General features: G+C 50.8%; 1 protein-coding gene across 1 annotated transcript; it reads left to right on the plus strand.

The window, feature by feature from the left end:
- Nucleotides 1-7,400: 7,400 nt before the first annotated feature.
- Rps10 (ribosomal protein S10) lies at nucleotides 7,401-12,175 on the plus strand. Its single transcript, XM_028777026.1, has 6 exons — nucleotides 7,401-7,485; nucleotides 8,205-8,354; nucleotides 8,443-8,614; nucleotides 10,211-10,288; nucleotides 11,382-11,437; nucleotides 12,091-12,175. The coding sequence occupies exons 2-6, from the start codon at nucleotides 8,205-8,207 to the stop codon at nucleotides 12,130-12,132; spliced, it is 498 nt and encodes a 165-aa protein (XP_028632859.1). The 5' UTR covers nucleotides 7,401-7,485; the 3' UTR covers nucleotides 12,133-12,175.
- Nucleotides 12,176-15,881: the final 3,706 nt, after the last annotated feature.

Genomic DNA, 15,881 nt, shown 5'->3' on the forward strand with positions numbered 1-15,881 from the left:
GCACGCCTTTAATCCCAGCACTTGGGAGGCAGAGGCAGGCAGATTTCTGAGTTCGAGGCCAGCCTGGTCTACAGAGTGAGTTCCAGGACAGCCAGGGCTACACAGAGAAACCCTGTCTCGAAAAAACAAAAAAAAAAAAAAACAAAAAAAAAGAGAGAGAATGTTCCCTGCCACTCTGCTCATCAGAATACAGCCTGTGTTCCTCCTCTTGAGTCCCAGTGGGTCTCCAGACTTGCTCTGACATAAAGCAGACAGCTCCTGCTTTGCTTCCCTCCAGAAGCTTCTACTGGACTAGAAGGAAGCCCCCATTACTGAACAGTGTGTTGCCAGGAGGGGAGAGAGGCCTTGTTGGGGGCGCCAAGCCGAGGCTTTGTGGACCTTCTAGCCTAGCCTACCACCAGCTCAGAGAGTATCTGTAGGGTCACCAAGACGTGACAGGGAAGCTTTACCCCAGGTGACCAGTGGTGCCCACAACATAAGGGGGTGAGGACAAACCAGTAACAGCCACAGGGAAACCAGGCAGAGTGTAAGATATGGTGAGGTGGCACAGGCCTGTCATATCAGCAAGTGGAAGGTAGGAGTGAGAGGATCAAGATTTCAGCCATGAGCCCCTGGGTTTGAAGCACCCAGAACCCCAGCACCACATTAACTGCATATGATAGTACATGCGTGAAGTCTCAGAATCTGGGAGGTGAGACAGGAGAATCAGAAATTCAAAGGTGTCTTGGCTGCATACCAAGCGTGAGCCAGCCTGGGCTACATAAGAATAGCAATGATAATAATGATAAAACTACACCTGTCCCAGACTTTATAAACAAACACCAGGTACAGTAGTGCATGCCCGCCTTAATCCGAGCACCTGGGAAGCAGAAGCAAGAGGATTGCTGCGAGTTGGTGGCATAGCAAGTCTACATAGCAAGTCTCAGGAAAACCAGGGCTACACAGTGAGGCTCTGTCTCAAAAAAGCAAACAAAGGAAGACGGAGAAGGAAAAAAATGATAATCTCTTTCCATATGGAAAACCTGAATCAGAAAAATACAAGGTACAAGGTGAATGCTATCACTGTGTTCTGGAGGACGGACAGGATCCAGTCAGAGACTGGCTAGCCGGCTGTAAAGTCCCCGACTGGTCTGACCCTGATGCCTAATAAGGAATACAGCAGACTGAAATCAGCCAAACTCAGTGGATTTCAGGGTGCCGTTGAAAGACAATTAATGCTGGGGTGATTGATGCTCCTGCTTGTAATCCCAATGCTTGAGAAACAGAGGCAGGAGGATCATGGACAAGGCCATGCTCAGAGTTCAGGAGTTCAATGCCAGCCCTGGTTCCAATAGATTCTGTCTCAAAAGTGGGGGGGGGGGGAGGGAGGGGGAGAAGGGGGGAGGGTTGGAGACCCCAACAAGGCCTCTCTCCCCTCCTGGCAACACACTGTTCAGTGATGGAGGCTTCCTTCTAGTTCAGTAGAAGCTTCCAGAGGGAGGAGGACATGTACCACCACACTCTCGTGTGAACGCACAAATAACTACCTGTGTAAAGACAATTGGAGGGTGTCATCCTCGGGTGAGTTCAAGTCAGCTCTGGTAAACATGAGTCCTCCCTCAAAAAACACAAAAAGGTACCTGGGTGTGGTAGCTCATTCCTTTAACCTCAGCACTCAGGAGGCTGAGGCAGGTGAATCTTCTTGAGTTCAAGGCCAGCCTAGTCAGTCTATATAGTGAGATCCTGTCTCACAAAATCAAAAGCTGGAGGCATCCAGCTCTCCCTAAGTGACCTGAGCTACACGTTTGGAAAATTCGTCTTGAGCGTAGAAGGGACCTCGATTTGCTTCTGGCTAATAAAATGGGGGTGGGGGTGGGGAGAAGAGACACCTCCATTGGATTTTTGCTTTTTGATGACGAGGGCATGTCTCCTTGTAGCCCAGACTGGCCTAAAATTCTCTGTCTCCCGCCCGAGTTCCTAGTTCACACACCCAGATCTTTCCAAGTTCTGTTTTAGATTGAGGGTTTTTTGTTTGTTTTTGTTTGTTTGTTTATTTTATAGATTTGAGACAAGATCTCATATAATCCAGACTGGTCTGGAACTTACTACAGAACTGAGGTAGGCCTGCATCCACCTCTCAAGTGCTGCAGTCACAGGGAGATGTGGGAACTGGCGAGGCCCAGGGTGTCTGCGGAGACTGTCTGGTTTGCTGTTACAGCCAGAAAACCACTGTGCTGCCATCCTCCAAACTCCCAGGGCCCGGCATCCTGTCTTGTATCACAGGGCTCTGGTTTTCGACATGACAGTTCTGGAAGTGGAGCTTGGTGTCCTTAGTTCCTCTGAACTGTGTATCTAAAATGGAGATGTAAAATTTGTGTGTGTGTGCGCACCTGTGTGCCTGTGTGTCTCCTGTGTGCCTGTGTGTGTGTGTGTGTGTTTGAACCCTACATGTGTGCAGGTGCCTGTGGATACCAGAAAAGGGTATCAGACCCTCTGGAGCTGAAGTTTCAGGCAGCTGTGAGCAGCCTCACTGGGTGCTGGAAACTCAACTTGGGTCCTGCGGAAGAGCAGCAAGTGCCTTTAACTAATTAGGCATCTGTTCAGGCCCTCACAAAGGTCATTAAAAAATTAACAAAGTTAGAGACAGCATCTGTGGACCAGCACACACTTTACACACGCACACATGCACACACACAAACGCACATATTGTGTGTAGACAACTTGCTGCTGGTTCTTCCTTTGTCAGGCTCGGCAGCCAGAGCCCTTACCCACTGAGAGCGTCTCACTGGTCCCATGATGGTCAGTTTTAAAGTCAAGTGTGCTCTCATGTGTTAGCAGTACCCCCCTCAGGAGGCAGGCTGGAGGATCACGTGTTTGAGGCCAGCCTGGTCTATGTAATAGTTGTCTCAAAAAAATATCAACCAGACTCGGCACGGAGGCCTAAGCCTTTAATGCTAGCACTAAGGCGGCAGAAGCAGATGGATCTCTGTGAGTTCAAGGCCAGCCTGAGTTATGAAGTGAGAGAAGCTATCTGGAGGTGTTTAGGAGAGGAGGGAGAGGAGACAGGGTGTGGTGGCACCTACCTTGTTTCCCAGCAGTTGGGAAGCAGAGGCAGTAGGGAAGATTGCCACAATTTTAAAGCCAGCTGCGGCCTTACGTAGAAAGTTCCAGACCAGTCCCAGGCCATAGACATATATACAAAATCGCCACTCATGAAAGGAATCCAGGACACAAGACAAAACATCCAACAGGCTATATATAAGTTGGCACACATTTCCTGGACGCTGCTTTTCTCACCTTGGCGCTGGTTTAATCTAGTGGAAGAGAGTCCCAGAGGCAGGCTAAGGTAGAGGCACTATCCCAAACAGGTAAAGGTGTGGTCCCTACAGGGTCGATCCTGCCTGTGTGTAGGGGCACGGGGTCAACCCTGGATGGTTTGCCTGTGTGGAAGGGACCACCGGACTCCATTAGGAGGAGTCGAAGCCTCATCCAACGCACCAGATGCAGGAGACGCAAGCACGCGTGGGTGCACGCTTGCGTTGGGAGCATCCCAGGCGCTGTCTACCCACTACCACGGTCTCCTGCTCTGGGAGCTTTAATGGGGCCTTGCAGCACAGATGGCGCTTCCTAGGAGCCTCTGTGTGGGTGGGAAGAGGCGATGCTATTCTAGGTGTGTGAAGGGCGATTGCGAAGAGGTGAGACCCAGGCTGTCTGCTGAGCATTGTCTGGGTTATTGATTGAGGGGGAAGAGTTGGTCCGCCTGCTAAGCCCCAGGGGTCAGTGGCGCCACCAAGGTGCTGCCCATAGGGGGCGCTGCTCCCCAAGGCCTTCTTCCGTTCCTGATTTAAAGACCTAAGAACTAAGGGATGGAACATGAAAGCCAATACCAACCATTTTTATTTATACCCAGCCTGGGGAGACCCCTAGGAGGCCCAAGAACCTAGACCCTGGCTTCTGCCCTGGGTTCCCGACTTCAGCTGCATCCGGGCCACCAGGTCGACTTAAATAGATTCAACAGCAATATTTACAGAAGTCAGAAATTGGTGACAACGAATTGTGATCAGCTGGTGAATGGAGATACAGCTGACATGGGACAGGGGTGACAGGGGTGGAGCCGGTAACACCACTCAAAATGCTCCTGGCTGCCGGCCAGTGGTGGTGCACGCCTTTAATCCCAGCACTTGGGAGGCAGAGGCAGGCGGATTTCTGAGTTTGAGGCCAGCCTGGTCTACAGAGTGAGTTACAGGACAGCCAGGGCTACACAGAGAAACCTTGTCTGGAAAAAACAAAAACAAAACAAAACAAAAAGAATGACTGGCCCCCCCCAAAAAAAAAAGGAAAAAAGAAGGAAAAAGAAAAAAGAAAAAAAGAATGACTGGCCTAGGTAGATCCATCCAAGAATGCTCTGGGGTGTGTTGGTATATTGCATACCAATTTTAAAAAATACCGGGCTGGAGAGATGGCTCAGTGTTTAAGAGCTCTGACTGTTCTTTCAGAGGACTAGGTTCAAATCCCAGCACCCACATGACAGCTCACATCTGTCTGTAACTCTACGGTCTACACCCTCATGTAAATATATGTGCAGGTAATATACCAACGTGCAGGAAGGGAGGGAGGGAGGGAGGGAGGAGGACAACTACCAGGCCGACTGTAGATATGTCTGCTCTGGCAAGCATGAAGGCCTAGGCTCAGTCTCCAGCACTGGATAAAACTGGAACGCCTGTGCTTCTGAGGAAGCTGCGTGGGTAAATGCACTCACCACTGAGCCCGACCATGTGATCCCTTTGCCCCCAGGGTGAAAGGAAAGAAACACCTTTTTTTTATAAAGATTTATTTAATTATGTGTATGATGCACTGTTGCTGTCTTCAGACACACCAGAAGAGGGCAGCAGATCCCATTACAGATGGTTATGAGCCACCGTGTGGTTGCTGGGAATCGAACTCAGGACCTCTGGAAGAGCAGTCAGTGCTCTTAACCGCTGAGCCATCCAGGGCTCCTTACTGTGCCCAGAGCTAGAGTGAGCCATCAGCATCGGGGCTGATGGCAGACTCTGGTATTTCTCTAAACCACAGGGATACTGGTACAGTTTGTCTTACAAAGACAATCTCTTTAAAACACATTTAAACACGTTTAAAATGTTGCTTGAATTCCTCCAGAGGCTTTTCCTTGTCCTTATTTTATGTATGTGAGTACACTGTCGATATTTTCAGACACACCCAGAAAAGATCACTGGATCCCATTAGAGATGGTTGTGAGCCACCATGTGGTTGCTGGGAATTGAACTCAGGTCCTCTGGAAAAGCAGTCAGTGCTCTTAACCAAAGAACCATCTCTCTAGCCTGTTTACTTATTTTTATTTCTTTCTTTAAGGGGTGTGTGTGTGTAGATTCCAGAGGCATTGGATCCCCTGGAGCTGTAGTGAACCCCGTGATACTGATCGTACATCACCAGAAATTTGGGGGCTCTTGGCACAAAAGCAATGCAGCTGAGATGAAGCCAAACATGGAGGTCAGGGAGCACAGTTTTCCTGGGAAAGATTCCAATGGAGCCTGCAAAGGTCATAAAGAGAACAGAATACTCGAGGAACAAAAGGCTTTTATGGGTTTCCTGGGATGAGCTAACAGGAGGGCAGCCATCACACCCTCCTGATGGTCCTGAGATGTTTACAAGCACAGGGTAGGAGGCTGGTTATGCATACCGATAAAAACAACGTGGGAGGCAGAAGCGGAGGGTAGCTATGAATTCTAGCTATGAATTCTAGCTGAGCCTTGTCTACATGGGGAGTTCCAGGCCAGTCACAGACTCTGTCTTAAAAAAAAAAAAAAAAAAAGGAAGGGCCTTTCAGAAGCTACCTTATTTTAGATGCTTACGTGGCTACTGCCGCACCTGGTTTCTCAGCACTTGAGGCTGTAGCTGGGAGATCTCAAGACTGAGAGCAGCTCAGGTTACAGAGTTGGACCAGACTGTGGCATCCCATCTCAGTCTCCCACCAGATATCTGTAGACCTGCTGTGGGTGGAAAGACAGAAGTTAAAGCAGCTTGCGGGGAGGGAGAAAAGTTACTCCCCTTGGCGTCCAGTTTGTCTTCTGTGCTGATTGACAGACAATAAACTTCAACACAAAGGAGAAAGCCAAACTGTCTATAAGGAGTATTTTCCAGAGCAGTCCTCCCCACCCGAGAGCACTGCCACCATGCTCATTTAATTTGTTGCTGGAGATCAAACCCAAGGCTTCTTGCATGCGGCTTTACCGAGGCAATGCTGTTGCATGCCTGCAACCCCAGCATTTGTGAGGCAGAGGCAGGAGTGAATCCTTGTCTCCAAATAAACAAACAAACACAATAAATAAAACGTTCAGTCAGATAGGTAAAGGAGAAATATAGATTAAAATCAACAACGTGAGCTGCATTTCTTTGGGCATTTTTTTTTGTTTTGTTTTGTTTTTGTTTTTTTCGAGACAGGGTTTCTCTGTGTAGCCCTGGCTGTCCTGGAACTCACTCTGTAGACCAGGCTGGCCTCGAACTCAGAAATCTGCCTGCCTCTGCCTCCTAAGTGCTGAAATTAAAGGCATTCGCCACAACCGCCCGGCTGGCATGGTTGGTTTTGTTTTGAGACTGTGTACCTCTAGCTGGCCTGGAACTCGATGTTTACAACAAGCTGGGATTAAACTCACAGAGATCTACTTGCCTCTGCCTCTGTCTTTTAAATTTATTATCATCACGCCCTGCCTTTTAAATTTATTATTATTACTACTATTTTTTTGGGGGGAGGGTCTTACTTGGGTGTGTCTTGCCTGTACGCTGCCCCCGCCGCCTGATGAGTAACATTTCTTTTCTTATTGGTTTTTCGAGACAGGGTTTCTCTGTGTGTCCCTGGCTATCCTGGAACTTGCTCTGTAGACCATGCTAGCCTGAAAACTCAGAAATCCACAAGACATATGCTTCTGAATGCTGGGGTTAAAGGTGTGTGTCACCATGTCTGGCTTAAATTTATTATTTATTTATTTATTTTGGTTTTTCTTTTTCTTTCTTTTGGTTTTTCGAGACAGGGTTTCTCTGTGTAGCCCGGCTGTCCTGGAACTCACTCTGTAGACCAGGCTGGCCTCGAACTCAGAACTCCTCCTGCCTCTGCCTCCCAAGTGCTGGGATTAAAGGCGTGCGCCACCACTGCCCGGCTAGACTATCCCTTGAACTCAGCCCTTCCGCCTCCATCCCCACCAGGCGATGCGGAAACGCTCCCCGCACCGACTGCTCGCACTCCAGTTCCGGATACTGCGCACAGGCTCCTATCCTCCGCGTGGGGGCGGGGTGTGTGTGTGTGTGTGTGTGGGGGGAGCAGGGCGCCGACTCGCACATGCGCTCTGGCACTCTCCTCAGGCACTGCCGAGGCCACCCCAGGTGGCGCGCGGGGTCCTGCGGGGGAGGCGGGGCCGCGCAGCCCGGAAGAGACGCCGCGCCGCGCACGTCCCTTCCTTTCCAGCCTCCGCCTCGGATCCTGCAGCCGCCGCGGTGAGTTCCTCCGGCGTCCGGGTTCCATCGGCCGCCATCCGGGCCGTGGCGCCGCCGTGCCTGGCCTGCGTCCTCGGGGTGGGGAGGCGGAGGCCGTTCTCGTCCTCCCTGCAGCTCGCCTCGCCGTTGTCAGAGGGCTTTCGGGGGTGGGGACGCGGCTCTGGGACCGAGGACCCGCGTCCCGATGGCGGCGGATGGAGGAGTGGCGTTGGAAGGCCACGTGTGGCGGGAAGCGCCCTGGCCGGGGGTTCGGTGCCCGTCTGGGTGCGAGCCTTTCGCGGCGGACCCCTTCACCCTTGTGTGCCCGCGTCCAGGATCTAAGCGTTAACTTCGGGGAGGAGTTTCAGGGGAGCACTGGGTTCTTTGATTTATTGACCCCCCTCCTCGCAGGAAGTGGAGCCCTTTCTCTGGCTCCTCCCTGGGTTCTCCCTTAAGGAAGAACCCCCTTGATTTTGCCCTAGGTACGACCTCTGGTTCTGATGGCACCCCCAAGTATGGTTGACAGTCTGTGTCTACCCAGCCCTAGACAGTTGGCTATGAGCCGTGACAGCAACTGTGTGCCTTTTGTGACCCTCTTGCTTTAACGTCTTCCAAACTGTTGGAAGGTCCCTTTCTCGTCTCTCTTGAGTTTTCCCGCTGTGACATTGGTGATTGGGAACTTTGATCCTGGCCACCATGCTGATGAAAGTTCCTTTCTCGGTCACGTCTTTTTCCTGCAGATGTTGATGCCTAAGAAGAACCGGATTGCCATCTACGAACTCCTTTTTAAGGAAGGCGTGATGGTCGCCAAAAAAGATGTCCACATGCCCAAGCACCCCGAGCTGGCAGACAAGAATGTGCCCAACCTTCACGTAATGAAGGCCATGCAGGTATGGAGCAGGATGCAGATGGGGAGGGGTTTGCCTCGCCTGAGAGGCTGGCTGCTGACTGAACTGTCTGTCCCTCTCTGTCCTGCAGTCTCTGAAGTCTCGAGGCTACGTCAAGGAGCAGTTTGCTTGGAGACATTTCTACTGGTACCTCACGAATGAGGGCATCCAGTATCTCCGGGATTACCTGCACCTACCTCCGGAGATCGTGCCCGCCACCCTGCGCCGCAGCCGCCCCGAGACTGGCAGGCCTCGGCCCAAAGGTATGGATTCTGAATGCCCCAAGAGCCTCCTCAGAGACGGCTTTTTGGGGAGTATTGGTTGTGGGTTTTTGAGATAAGGTCTCATGATACCCAGATGGACCTCGAGCTCCTTACATTGCTGGGTGCCTTGAACAACTTCTGATCCTCCTGCCTCAGCCTGAGTGCTGGTCATTACAGGTGCCTGCCACCACTTCCAGCTCAGAAATGTTCTTAATGGCACAGTGGTGTCAGAGTGCAGGACTATAGTCCTATAATCTGGTGAGGTGATGTTAAGCTTGAAAAGTTTGGCTACGGCCTCCCCCCCCCATGTGGTGTGGCCGAGCACTGTTGAGCAGAGAGAGGTGCTGAGCTCAGAGCAGAGCTGTTCACCATGTGTGAGAGTTTTGTGTGTTTATTTGACAAAGGGAACAGAAATGAGTAGGAGAGAGAGAAGCCAGCTGTGTATGAGCACGGCCTGAGAGCATGTGCTTCTGTGTCCGGGGTCTGGAACTTCCCAGGCTCCTGAGAGCATTTCTGGCTCACAGTCCATTGGACTTCTGTAGGAGCTGCAGGCTGAGGTGATAGGGTGAAGAGATTCCTGAACACAGGAGAGAGACTTGTGCAGAACCACCTAAGGGATTCTAGCATTTAGGGGGTCTATCTCTGCTGAACATTCAGAACCCCTTGGGGGAAACCAGGTTAAGGAGCCTGTGGTGGTGCATGCCTTTGATCCCAGCACTTGTGAGATGGTTGTCGAATTCCAGGACAGCCAGGGCTGCACAGTGAGATTTTGTGAGCCACGTAAAATCAGTCAAATAAAAGTCAAGTTTGTGGCAATAACTTTGGCGTTTTGAGGCAGGCAGGGTTTCTCTGGCTGTCCTTGAACTTAACATGTAGACCAGGCTGGCCTTGAACTCACAGATCCACCTGCCTATCCTTCCTGAGTGCCACTGCACCCAGCCTTCCAGGTAATGTTAATCCCAGCACTCCTGAAGCAGAGGGAGGCTAGGACTACAGAACAAGACCTTGTCTCAAAAAAAGTTTTAAAAGCGAATATGTGCTAAATAAGTAAGTCCTTCGACGTGTGTAAGAGACCAGGGGAAGCTGGAAGGCTTGTGGAGGTTCGGGGACAACTTTGAAAGTTGGGTCTCCTGTGACATCTGGGGTCAGGTTCAGGTTTCCAGCATTTCATAGCACCTTTTATGGACTGAACTGTCACTGGCTGCTTGGTTTCAGTTTCTTTCCCTTTTTCTTTGTTTTTGTTTTGTTTTGTTTGAGACAGGGTTTCTCTGGGTAGCCCTGGCTGTCCTGGAACTCTATAGACCAGGCTAACCTCAGACTCAATAGATCTGCCTTGTCTTTGCCTCCTGAGTGTATGGACTAAAGGCATGGACCACCACCACCCAGCCTGTTATACTCAAGATGTGAGGAATCAAAATACTGGTAGTGACAAGTTCCCGTGGTTACATCAAAGTTCATACACTGCTCTGGGTCTGAAGGACTGATAACTCCTTTACAGTCTGGCTCCCAGAGAGCTGGAAGCACACTGCACTGCGATTTTCCCTGCTCTTTTGTCATTTGCTGCCCTGCACTCACAATATAATTTGGTTTCTTTAGGTCCAGAGGGTGAGCGGCCTGCAAGATTCACAAGAGGAGAGGCAGACAGAGACACGTACAGAAGGAGCGCTGTGCCCCGTGAGTATCTCTTCTGCCTGGGGTTGAACTCAGATTCTAAGCCAGTCCTCTGTGGAGTGCAGTCCTTGTGGCCAAGGCGGCCAGGAAAGGTCCTTGTGGGAGTTGGAGGACGGACTGTGCTGGAGTGGAACACAGCTGTCGGTAGAGCTGAACCGACATCCCTTGTGAGAGCAGGAGCCTGTGCTCTGTTGTCCCCGAGGAATCTAGTTTTTTGAGAGAGATTGCTTGCCTTGAACCTGTGTACTGGGCACCTGGGGGGTGGGGGGGGCTGAGAACGTCACGGTGCCCTTGTCACTGCGCCCTTGTCACTGCACTCACGTTAAGTCACCTCGGAAGGTGCTGCAGGCGGGTCAGAGGCAGGTTCACAGAAGTGAGGATTGAACAAACACCTAGAAGAGCCAGCTGGGTTCTCGAGAGAAATGCGGGGAAGTATGGGGTGTGGGCCAAGCTCTTCCTTACCGTGAGCATGGCCTGACCACCTCCTCAGTCCTGGCTGAGGGATTCTCACGCAGAGGGTGAGACCTGTGAGGATGAGCATAGGTTAGTCGGCACGCTGGAGAACAGACCTAGGTGAGGGATAGGAAGTGAGACAGCACCAGCCCGTGATGGGAAGGGGACAGTGTAGTCTCTGATTGTAACACTTGGTGAGGCAGCGTTCTGTTGGCCCTGGCTCACCCAGCCCATACGCACTGAGTTTGAGTGTAAACCAACATTTAGTAGAGACGTGTCACTTGGCTGCTAAGACGAATTAGCATTGCCCTAAAGTGTTTTAACATGTAACCTAAACCAGATGCTTTACACACCTCTACAGCCCTCGCCCCTTTTCCTTCACTCTGACATCTGGTCTGCCTTGCTTTTTATTCTCCCCTGGGCCAAGCCTCTTGTACAGTTTGGTTCTTGGTGGTCAGAGCAGCTTTCCTGGAGGAGGGGATGGTTAGCGAGTTGGCCTCTGCCACCTGGCGGCACAGTTAGGGAGCTTGGAAGATGATGGGATCTGAGTGGGCAGGCAGAGGCAGGCCGTGTCTCCCACTCCCGGGTGCTTGGTTTGGAGTTGTCGCCTTCCTTGCTGTCTCTGACTCTCATCTCTTTCCAGCTGGAGCTGACAAGAAGGCTGAGGCTGGGGCTGGCTCGGCAACTGAATTCCAGTTTGTGAGTGTCTCCTGTCTGTCCTTGGGGTTACTGGGGCCTGGCCTGGGTTGGTGGGTTCTGTGTGTGTGATGACTCCTTTCTACCATGTTGGGGTCAGTCCTGCAGTGGAACAGTGTGAGCACATGTATTTGCAGAGCTTGTGTCTGTCTGTGGCAGGCTCATACTAACTGATGGCTAGGGCCCAGCCTCTGAGTTTATTTCATGATGTTGGAACTGAACACTGGCGATTCTGTGGGCCCCAGAATAGAACATCAGATTTGCTCCTTGTTTCTCTATGAAATGGAGACAGTTGCCACTGTAAAGGCACATGTAGGCCAGCTAATCCACATCGCCTGCTTGCCATGGGGGCTGCAGTCTCGTGGAGCCCTGTGGCAGAGCCTCACGGACCACTCCATGCCCTCAGATCTCATCTGAGGGAGAGGCTCCTGGCCTGGGTACCAGGGCTGGAGCTGTCTTAGCTCTTACAACATTACGCTGCCATGGGAGACAGGCTCAAGACTCAAATACCCCTCTTGGGGGGGGGGGGGGCTGGGGTGGGATGGTCTCCTGCTGTTTACTTTTGGGGGTGTTTCCTATAAGGAGGCCTCAGAGCTAGAAATCCTCCAAGCAAGCGGGGCCGCTGCTAATGCTCCTGTGCTTTCTTTGTCTTGCAGAGAGGCGGCTTCGGTCGTGGACGTGGTCAGCCACCTCAGTGAAGTCGGAGATTATGTTGTATTAAATAAACTTTAAAGAAAAACATGTCCACTCGTGTTGTGTAGCCTACAGGGGGCGCTGGTTCGAGGGTCAGTGTGTGAATGGAGTGGAACTTACTTGGGTTGGGAGTGTCCTGGGTGATCCTGTTCTTGGCCTTGCTGGGTTAGCGCTTCCCTCCCTGCAGAGGGGGTTCAGTGCAGGGCTGGACCTCAGCAGTCAGGGTTTGGGGCATCCACCTCAGATCGGCCATGCTGGGTGCTGTGTTATGGAGAGAGGGAGGTCCCACGAACAGGAAGGAGCTTCAGGGCAGCTTTGAACTTTTGATCCTCTCTCTCTTTCACGTGGCCTGTACTAGAGTAGGAGCTGACAGGGGCCTGGGATTCAAACCTTGGCACTAACAACTCAGTTCTACTCAGGTTCGTAGGCTGGATTGATGTATTTCTGGGATTGCAATGAAAGCTGAAGAGTCCTTAGCCTGCACTTTGGGAAAAAATGAGTGGCAGGTCTTCTAGGGCCTTAGTGGTGTCAACTAGGGTGGTTAAATGGGCATGGGGGCCGTCCTTTACCTGCAGGTCAGTCATTTGCCCGCCAAGGTTAGGGCTGTATGGGAGTGGTTGGCAAAGAACCCTATATAGATTGAAGAACTGTGTCTCTACAGATTGGGGTCTGTAGGGACAAGGCCAGCATTCTAAACCTATGATGGGTCTCAGTAGGTCACCCCCAGTCCTGTAGCCCATGGCTGTTTGGACCACTAGGTGGCAGTGGGTGAGTCTTTAAGTGCGCAGTTGAATTTTAAGCCCTGGGCTTTGGAACCTGAATACCAAGCCTTAGGAGCTTCCTGTTGGCCAACAGCAGTAATTTGTGCAGCCTTGGCTTCCCTTCAAACACGACAGTTTATGCGAAGTTCATCTACCTTGGCATCATTTAACCTGGGTTCTTCAGGGAACTTGTCTGCAGCTTCTGGCCGTAGGCTGCCAAAAGGTATTAACTCACAGTTGATGTTTCTGTTACAAAATGCCACTATTTTTCAATTTTGGCTCTGCAAACCTCGTCTAAATTAGCTGTGAGTTTGAGACAGCAAACAGATCCTGCTTTAACTTCTGTGTTTACAAGAAGTTTGTCTTTCCTCCCCCCACCCCCCAGGTAAGAACAACACAAAATGGGATCTCGACAAGGTGTGAAGGTACACACCTGGAGTCTCAGCACTAGGGAGGTCAGGGCAGGTGGGGTCTGTGAGTATGTCCACATGGTGAGACTTCAATAAAACTGCAAAACAAAACGATGGTATTTTAGATCACCCCCAAACTTTTAACGTCTCAGCCTTACCTATGCTGGGATTATAGGTGTGTGCCATCAGATGCTTAGAAAATGGAAGATCATGCCCACAGCTGGGGAGAAGCTTCAAGGTTGTGAAGCAGTCTGCTGTTCTTGGTAATGATTGTTGTCCCTTGCTAGACATTTCTAGGGGTTCAGGGGTAAGTGCTCTGAATACATTGGCTCCTGCCTGTTATCACGAGGGATAGAGGCAGATTTAAAAGTTCAAACATGCCGGGCGGTGGTGGCGCACGCCTTTAATCCCAGCACTTGGGAGGCAGAGGCAGGTGGATTTCTGAGTTCGAGGCCAGCCTGGTCTACAGAGTGAGTTCCAGGACAGCCAGGACTACACAGAGAAACCCTGTCTCGAAAAACCAAAAAAAAAAAAAAAAAAAAGTTCAAACATGGTGGGTTTGTGACCTGGCTGAGATCCTGTCCAAACCAATGCTAAATTTGGCCTCAAGCACCTTGGTTAGAAAACCCAAACCTTCCCCCTGAAAACCCAGACACCATTGTCATTCCCTTCCCCATGTCCTGCCTTTCTGTGTTTAGAACCCGTTTGGATGAATTAAGATTTGAGAAAAAATGAATTATTTAAAAAAGAAAAAAAGAAAACCCAAACCTAGGTAAGTGGTGGTGAATGCCTTTTGATCCAGCCTGGTCAGGACATGTCTGGAATAGGAGTTCCAGGATAGCCAGATCTGCACAGAGAAACACTTTCAAAAACAAAACCCAAGCCAGGCAGTGGTAGCACACACCTTTAATCCCAGCACTTGGGAGGCAGAGGCAGGCGGATTTCTGAGTTCGAGGCCAGTCTGGTCTACAGAGTGAGTTCCAAGACAGCCAGGACTACACAGAGAAACCCTGTCTCGAAAAACAAACAAAAAAAACCCTAGGGGGCAGGTAGTGAAGTTGGACAGGGCAGACTTGTGAGCTCTCTTGAGGGTGGACGAAAGACAGAGATCAATAACAAGAGGCCAGTGAGATGACTGGGTAGTTCATCACCAAGCCCATGGCTCTGTTCACCTCAGGTTCACTTGGTGCCAGGAGAGAACCAGCTTGTCAGCTTCTGACAGCTGTCCTTTGACGTCCACACTTGTTTTACTGCCCCATTCATTTAGTAAACATTTGAAGAAATATTCCAGTGTTCAGGGGCTGGAGAGGTGGCTCAGTGGTTCAGAACACAGGCTGCTTTTCCAGTGGACTCCGGCTTAATTCCCAGTACCCACGTGGCAGCTCAGCTCACAACTGTGTAACGCCAGTTCCAGGGGATCCCCACACCTGCACACAGACATGCAGGCATAACACTAAAATATACATAAAGTAAAAAAACTTAAATATTCAAATATTGACACCGCCAGAAAGGGTTAGTAGTAGCGGCAGCGAATGTGTGGATTAGCTTGGCTGGTTCACATATCCTGTTTACAAACATCACTGTTCTCACGTGTACACACTTATGTGCCAGTTAAAACCATAGCTACCTGGGCTGCTGAGATGGTTTGGTGGCAGGATCTGAGTTTGGACCGCAGTAGCCATGTTGGGTGACATACAAATGAGTGTGAGTACAGCTTCAAGGGAGGGGTCTGGCACCCTATGCTGGCCTCTGCGTTCACTCTGACAGACACTAATACAGGAACACTAAATCTTGTTTGGGTTTTACGTGTGTGTTCTGAGATAGAATCCACCGGGCAGACCACGGTGGCCTCCACAGTGATGCTATTAAATGCTGTGGCTAATACAATCATTAAAAGAAAAACTTTAATATGGAGGTGAGAAGTCTCCAGATTCACTCACAGGCTGACCTTGAACTTGCTATCCTTCTCCCTGTGCCTCTCTAGTGCTGGGATAACAGGTCTGGGCCAGCAGGGTGGTGAGAGTGGGAACCAGACCACAAGGTGTCCCAAAACATTGAAACCCTCGCTCCAGAATCAAGGGAAGACAGCCCAGACTCTCAGGCCGGCCGTTGGCTGCTCTGGCCACCGCCGAGTGGTCACAGTGAGGCGCTGCACTGGGAAACTGTCAGGAAGAAAAGGGAGGGAAATCCATCATTCTCTCAGTTAGGAGAGGAAGCTAGGACAGAATGGGGACATTGCCCGGGAGGAGGATGAGAGGTCTTGTTTGGCAGTTCCAGCCTGTGGGAGCCCAGAGGCCACTGCTCCTCAGAACTGCTTTATTGGAAGTCTGAGATAAATGTATGGCCCGGGTCCAGAGGAACAGCCACTTGAGAAGCCCCACCTGCTTGATTGACACATCAAAGAGGCCATTGTGAGAAAAAAGGCATCTTTAGAGAGGATGAAATACGCAATGGGGGAAGAGACCGAGCTGAGGGATTGCCAACCAGCTTCTGCATGGAGAGGGGTTCCCGAGAGGACGGGTGTTTGGGAGCTGTGAAAAAGAGAGGACTCAAAGTCATTGGGTCCAAGCTGCCAGCCTAGGT

The sequence above is a fragment of the Grammomys surdaster genome, unplaced genomic scaffold, assembly GCF_004785775.1.
Source record: "Grammomys surdaster isolate TR1022 unplaced genomic scaffold, NIH_TR_1.0 277, whole genome shotgun sequence".
Taxonomy (NCBI): domain Eukaryota; kingdom Metazoa; phylum Chordata; class Mammalia; order Rodentia; family Muridae; genus Grammomys; species Grammomys surdaster.